This window comes from Priapulus caudatus, unplaced genomic scaffold, assembly GCF_000485595.1.
Source record: "Priapulus caudatus unplaced genomic scaffold, Priapulus_caudatus-5.0.1 Scaffold350, whole genome shotgun sequence".
Classification (NCBI taxonomy): domain Eukaryota; kingdom Metazoa; phylum Priapulida; class Priapulimorpha; order Priapulimorphida; family Priapulidae; genus Priapulus; species Priapulus caudatus.
The window spans coordinates 246,458-253,957 of record NW_014577411.1 but is presented as its reverse complement, the minus strand read 5'-3'; the positions used below and the strand labels follow the sequence as shown (position 1 = coordinate 253,957).

At 44.9% G+C, this 7,500-nt stretch overlaps 1 protein-coding gene across 1 annotated transcript in view; it reads left to right on the top strand.

Annotated features, from left to right (window-relative positions):
* LOC106809386 (C-myc promoter-binding protein-like) overlaps positions 1-7,500 on the top strand; it is a 35,699-nt gene that overhangs the window by 2,400 nt on the left and 25,799 nt on the right. Inside the window, exons 2-7 of the mRNA XM_014812450.1 lie at positions 1,502-1,684; positions 2,525-2,650; positions 3,780-3,966; positions 4,874-4,930; positions 6,855-6,924; positions 7,284-7,458. Of these exons, the coding sequence (XP_014667936.1) occupies positions 1,515-1,684; positions 2,525-2,650; positions 3,780-3,966; positions 4,874-4,930; positions 6,855-6,924; positions 7,284-7,458 (785 nt within the window). The 5' untranslated portion in view covers positions 1,502-1,514. The remainder of the gene's footprint in view (positions 1-1,501; positions 1,685-2,524; positions 2,651-3,779; positions 3,967-4,873; positions 4,931-6,854; positions 6,925-7,283; positions 7,459-7,500) is intronic.

The window sequence follows — 7,500 nt, the reverse complement described above, 5'->3', positions numbered from 1 at the left end:
GTAGCCGGCCCAGGCCGTATGATCGGCAGGCGGTATCTTGGAATTTTATTGTTTCTTGAAACCCTCTAAAAGTGACCGCAGTCGCACATTTTTCACTCCAAAATGTGAAGTCGGGTGGGTGACCCGAACCAAAGCTGAAAGGTAATTTTTTGGTTGGCCTAACTATAATATAAACTTTCATATGTCAATTTAATAGAAACTTGCTATTTCAGTCCAAGTAGTTGGCTATATATAACAATGGTTTGAATGAATTATGATTATAATAGTATACATTATTATTATTACTGGTAGGTGTTCCCTCTAATAGTTGCATTCAAAATCAGGTTTAGCTCCCTCTTTATTGATGGTAATAGACACAGTACATGGGAAACTAGAATGTTGTGTTGATGTAGCAAGTACCCATTGTCTCACCAGGAGCATTCACACAATCTAGTAACTGTAAGTGCAAGTAAATGCTTGTTGGCTTGCACAAACTGGAAATTCTTGGTAGTGTCTCAGGTGTGGTAATTACCTCTAGGATCAAGGTCATTCGTGCAAGATCAATATCTAGAAATTAGCATGGTGAGTCACCAGGTTATGCAAGTTGTCGCCGTGTAATGATGGAAACTGTTGCTTGTGAGCCGTCAGCGTCGTTATGTCTCCCTGCCTTCTGTGGGACCATGTAGTACTCCTTTAGGGTAACTCACTTGGATAACGTGAGCTGCAAAACAGAATCTGTGCCATGTGAAATGCTTGTTCAAGTTGCGCGGTGCATTTCCGTGTAGGAATATATATGTGTGCGACTGTGCGTGCGTGCCAGTGAAAAAAATACACGGGGGCTCGGGGCGATTTAGCCCCCGAAATACCAAAAAGAGCCCCCGTAAATTTGCATAGAGTTCAATGCAAACCAAATTTTAGAGTGCTATTTTCATGCACGCGAGCTTGAAAAGTAGCCCGCGAAAAATAAATTTTCATTTTTTCCTTGGTGCGTGCATGTGTGTGTCTACCTATACGACTGTATGTCTGTAGTGTACGTAATGCTACAATGTATATATAAAAATAGGCAAGTGTTGTTAGTACAGCAGCACTAATGGAAGCATGACTTATCCTACTTCAGGGAAAGATTAATTGATGCAATTAGCATCGTAATTTTGCCATTGATTTTTGCGCACAAATTTTAACTTACATAATTGCCGACGTCTTGCAGAGCAGCGGAAATAATGTCATTAATGTATTAGATAGCATAGTGCGGCGATGGCGACGCGACTGCTTAAGGTCGGTGAGTCCAGCCGCATTTACTGCTCTTTGCCTGCTTAAGTACGAAACCGTGTCGACTGGCACCACACCGAAGCGTGTAGATTTGTATCAGCACACCAGTGCAGCTGTCTACCATCATTGTCGGGCACGAACCATGCCATTAGAGATGCCCCTCCTCCCTGAGTACGCTGCGCCATCGTACACCCCCTCTCCACGCCCCTGCAGGATCGTCTTCATCGTTTCATTCCTCCTGGTCGACTTTCAGCTTAGGTGCAACGATGGAGGAGAAGAAAGTCGCCGACTACTTCATCGTGGCGGGCGTGTCGGACAACGCCATGCCGATGGAGTATTACTCGCACCTCGAGAACATGGAAGCAAAACCGAACCAGTCGCCCATCACCGACGTCTGCGTGATCGTGAAGAGCGCTGGCGAGGCGGCACCACCCGGGTGAGTTACGTCGTTGCCTTCAGCGAACACTGGCAGCGCGTGTGCGAAGTGACAGTGTCACCTTAGGGGTAGAAATAAGGAGAACAAAATAGATGGTCTACAGGATCATCTAGTTTGAAATTTAGATGGTCCTCCTAATTTCAAATTGTTCTCTAAAAGTAATTCTCCAAATATTTGCCATGGTCAACACTGGATTAGCAATAATCGAAACGTGGAAACTTCAAAGAAAATTATCGTAAAATGGGACCAAAATATTCAATGGTCCATCCATTGAACCATTGACTTTGAAAATCTGATGGTCCTGATTATTTGATGGCCCCGGACCATCGGACCATCGCTTATTTCGACCCCTGCCGTGACATGTCGTTCGAAGTCCTTCGATGTGTATGGGTTCGGCGTATATGTAAATGTGCGGGAGTGTATGGGATGGGTGTAAAATCGGTGTTACGCGTGTTTTGTGTGGAACGGTGCGTGGACGTTTGTTGTGTCCTAACTTTGACCCTTAGTGGTGTTTATCTTTATGGCACGTGCTGACTATAATAGCAGCTTGGATATGATTGCATGTTATCCAGGTTTGTTCCAGGTTATTTCCTGGAAAATAGGCTATTATGCCTTAGGATATTTAGTTTATTATTTGTTGTCACGGCACATTGTTCGCATGTTTATTGCATCTAGATTACATTAATGATGATAATAAATGTAATATACTAAGAAATTACCTATTTGCTCTCTGCTTTTTGCCTTAAGTGTGGGAACCCTGGTTAATTTAAAAACAAAAATCAAATTCTGATTAGTTCTCAGAATGTCCATTTAGGGCTCTCCTCCTTTCTTTTGCTGCAGTTTTACGTGCATCGAGCGGACACCGACAGGCCATGCGGCGGACTTGAACCACGGAAGCATACGCAGTCCACAGGTGTACCTCTGCTACAAGCGTGGGCGTGACAAGCCACCTCTTGTGGACATAGGGTAAGTGACCAGTGGTGTGATTAGACTTCCTAACTGCCACCGAGATCAGAACTGTCAACATCTGTGATCTGTTGGTTCGTGGCATATATGACATCCTTTGTCGTTTGCTCTGAGCATTAGGCTACAGTAGTTCAACACGTATTTGTTCAGCGTGGGCAAAGTTGACTAGACTTGGGGGTAATATGTGTCAGCGTAGCAAACAGGAGATAGACCGATGGCGCCAGTTACGAGTTTGTTCGTATCCTGGCTGATTCAATTGCATATTTATGTTTATAATTTTGAAAAGTAATGTCATACATGTGGCTACATCTGCTGCTGTTTTGAAATCTACAAGAATGATCCGTCTGTTGTTAGAATGTGACTGGTGGTGCTGTATGTACAATATATTCATGCACACTGGTGTAGGCTTGCATATATACATTTGTCACTAATTAGGCATAAGTGCAGGTGCTTTTAGCCCAGTATCAGTCATGACTCATGACACATTTCGATTTTTCTGTCTTCAGGCTGTTTATCCATCCATTCATTCATTCATTCATTCATCCAACTATCCACCCAACCACCCATCCATACACCCACTCACTCATTCGCTCACCCATTCACTCATCAAGCCATACATGCATCCATCCCTTCACCCATCCACCTCTCACTCATTCTCTCTCTCTCTCTGTTTCTCTCTCTCTCTCTCTCTCTTCCACACTCACTTCCTTCCTCCCCCTCCCTCTCTCTTTCTCTGCCTCTGCCTCACTCTTTCTGTCTGTCTCTCTCACTCTCTGCCTCTCTCTCTTTCTCTTTCTCTCTCTCTCTCTCTCTCTCTCTCTCTCTCTCTCTCTCTCTCTCTCTCTCTCTCTTCTCTCTTTCGCTCTCTCTCTCGCATCTCTCTCGCTCTCTCTCGTCTCTCTCGCTCTCTTTCTCCTCTCTCTCTCTCCTCTCTCTCTCTCTCTCTCTCTCTCTCTCTCTCTCTCTCTCTCTCTCTCTCTTGTTCTCGTCCACACTAACTACCTTCCTCCCCCTTCCTCTCTCTCTCTCTCTCTCTCCCTTCCTCTCTCTTTCTCTCTCTCCCCCTCCCCCTCACACACACACACACACACACACTATATACATTCTCTCTCTCTCTCGCTGCTTGCAGGGTGCTGTTCGAGGGTAAGGAACGGGTGATGAAGGGCTGCGAGATCGTTCACACGACGCCCGACGGCCAGTCTGCGAACGTGAACAACAGCGGCGCGTGCACGTTCATCACGTTCCGCCGCGCCTCCGAGACGGCATCCAGCAACGAACTCGCCGTCGCCGACGTCTGCATCATCCTCACGAATAAGGTAGGTGGCGCCGGCGTAGCAGGGCGGGCATCATCATGTGTTAGCGCTTTTTGCACGCACTTTGAAAGAACATGCTTCAGTGGTTTTATAGGCGCAGGTGCAACTGCGTAACTGACCTGTTAGTGCATGTACTTATGTACACTTGTGGGTACATGTGCGTGCAAATGCAAAAGATGTGTGTGCGCAATTTAGAAGTGCGTGTGGGCGTGAGTGTTTGCATGCACGGGTGAACTTGTATATGTAAACTTGTGAGTTGCGTGTGTTCCTGTATATATGTCTGTATGTGTACGGCAACAGGCATAGGGAAAATGCCTCGGGATTATCAATCTGAATTGCGTATTACTTCAGCTCCCTAATTTTGGAAGAGGTGTCGCTATTGGCAACCACCTTTCACTTCTAATTTGCAGCTGCCATGCATAGGTCAATGGCATACCATACCAGCATGTATCATGCTGAAAATATTTGAAGTTTTCGATTGCAGCATAAGATGTATGTGTACACCCACCCCATGCAGTGAGATGAATTTGTCTGGCTGGCTATTGCCCCCCTCCTCACTCCTCCTGCTAGCACAAGCATCTCGTATCATGAAGCTGCAGGATCTTAATTACCGGTGAAGCCATTCACTGGGTTTCAGTTACTTGAGAGTGAAATTGCAGCAGCAGCAAAAAGTGTTGTTTCTATAGCAGCAGAGAAGCATGAATATTCTCTGCTGCCTTGCACGTGCATTCAGATTTTGCACCTTGCGCGATGTCGTAATCATAAATAATATATTACATATATATATATATATATATTTATATATAATAAATAATTATGTAATTATGAAGTTATAATAATAATCATCATCATGAAAAAGAATCTCATGATTATTATTTTAATACCAGTGACCATCGTGTTTGTCTTTCAGGGTGAAACGCCGCCGTACGCCTTCTGTCAAATCCAAAAGAATCTCAACAAGGGCATGGTAAGGTACACTTCTCCTTCGCGCGATAGCCAAGGCCTAAAAAAAATACGGTTGTTTCCGCTAACCCGACCGAGTCCATTTTAATTTAAACCGCCGTGTCGAAACTTTTTATTCTGATTGGCAAAAAAATATATTTTTAAAGGAAAAAATTCCAACGTGATATCAATCGGTGAATGCATTGATTTGACTTTGAAGTCATTATATGGGCTGTTATAAGTATAAAACAAGTATTGTTAGAATACAAAAAAAATAAAAAATATTTGATAAAAAAAACGTTTTCCCTGCCTACCGTGTCCAATTTTTTTCAGCTCGTTAGCGGAAACAATCATCTTTTTTTCTTAGGCCCAATAACCGGCATGCATTGTTTTTGCATTTAACTTGCTAATCGTGTTTCGATTCGATCGGATGCTAGAAGTGTTCGTTTGCGTTCTCCGCACACCAAATCGTTGCTAGTCTTTAGGACCATAATCGGTTTTATGGATTCGAGCATGGGCCTGTCTTATCCGAGCTAGATCATACACTGAATCTCCTCGACAGTTATAAATGCATGCCTGCGCGCGCGCGTGGTTACATGTTCGTGCTGATAATAACGACACGAGCAAAACATAATTATAGCAGGTAATAAAGCAAAACACTTTATGATGGATGGTTGTTAGGAGAGGGTCGGTTATTACGGCATGGATGCGTGTTATTGGATGCTTAGAGGATGCTCATCATGGGAAGAATGGTTGTTATGAAATAAAATATGAGCGAGAAAACATGGAACAAACGACGCACTGTTAACCGTCGCCTGTCCTTATCGACTTGCTGTGCCCGTACTGTAGGCAGGGTTCATACGTGTCCTAGAAAATCGGTGAAAGTCCTGGAATTTAGTCTGTAGGTGTGTAGTCCTTGTAAAAAATAGGCGTTTATTATGTCTTGTCCCCAAAGGCCCTGGAAACTAAGCACATGTCTATATATATTGTGTATTTACATTTGACTAGTGATAGCAATAGGTTAATCTACTGAAGATATAATAAATTTCTACACAATAGTTATATAACTCTTTACTGTCTGCGACACTAAAAAATTTGCTTGGCGCAAGAGTTTGATCACTGAATTGTTGATCAGAAGATTCGACGTAGAAAGATTGCATTTACTTTAAATCTTGTGGTTCTGGAAAATGAAGCTTATAAGTGATGGCAAGGTGCTGAACACATGTTTTGCCCTAGGTGTGCAAACCCCGTTTCATTTCAAGTTCACCGAAGGTTATACGCCCGATGGAAGGACGCGAATTTGAGACGGTTAAATCTCCGCTTTAGATGGGAAATGCGTGCAGCGACGGTTTTCCATTTCGCGTTTAGTTTTGCGTTCTCGAATATCCTAATTAGGAGACAATCTGGCTCTGCAGCGTTTCACCTTGCCGCGATACAGTCTGTGAATGAAGCCATGCGAGATCGATGCAGTCGGGGTTAAACTCGACGAGGTGCACTTGTGCGCGACTTCCCGTAAAATAATCGAAGCGTCCAGGGTGTGGCAAATCGCAGCCTGCGTTGCCTGTCCTGTTTTGATCGCCCAGGCGGGTAAAGTTGTTGGAGTGGTTTGCATCTCGTTGTCGGCTGGACCGAGGTTTCAGCGAGGGCGTGTAGACGCGTGAAGGCGGGCTTATGTTGGGCTTGCGAGCCGACTCGACTGGAAGCAACTGGCTGCGACTGCAGTGCTTAGGTTGGTCGACTGCGACGCGACTGCCTGCGACTGGCCGCCACTAGTTGCTCGGAATAGAACAGTGGGCAACTGGATGCAACTAGTCGCTGCTGATCGCTTCCAGTTGCTCGAAATCCATTTGCTTCCGGTCGAGTCGGCTTGCAAGCCCGACATAAGCCCGCCTTTAGATTTGCGACGGGGTGCCGTGATGGCGCTAATGACGTGTTCTCGTCTGTCACAGGTCGGATCCGACGTCTATTTGTGCTACCGCAAATCCATGATGAAGGCGAATTATTTATCATACCAGCCAGGTAGGCGTGCGCGTACATGTACACTAGATATGCGCAGTAATTGCAATGTTTGTACGTTAAAATCGTTAACGTAAACGGTGCGCGAGAGACGAGCTCGATAGGGTAGGATGAGTGAGAATTGTGATTTGTTGTGTACGGCCAATAAATTAATTTCTGCGTTGATTTATCACAGTAAAGGTGATTAGGTGTTGATTATGTATCACAGTGATTTATCGCCGTCGAATGACATATGTATGAAAAGAATGCGGTAATACGTTATAGAACGGCAGCCCGAATATGGCTCGCCATCATAAAAATATTTGTCTAGCGACAACAAACGTTCGGTGCTGAACGTTCACTTGTTTTTTTTTCGCGCGCAGAAATTCTAAGCCGCTACCCGGCGGAGGACGACGAGATGTTCCCGTTGCCGGACTCAGTTCCGTTGTTCATGCAGCCGATGGGAGCGTTCATCGAGAGCTGGCCGGAGAAGGCTCGTGAACCGCTGCCGGTGTTCTCCACGTTTGTTCTCACCGTGTCGGCCGCCATCCAGAAGGTGTGACTCTCTCTCTCTCTCTCTCTCTCTCTCTCTCTCTCTCT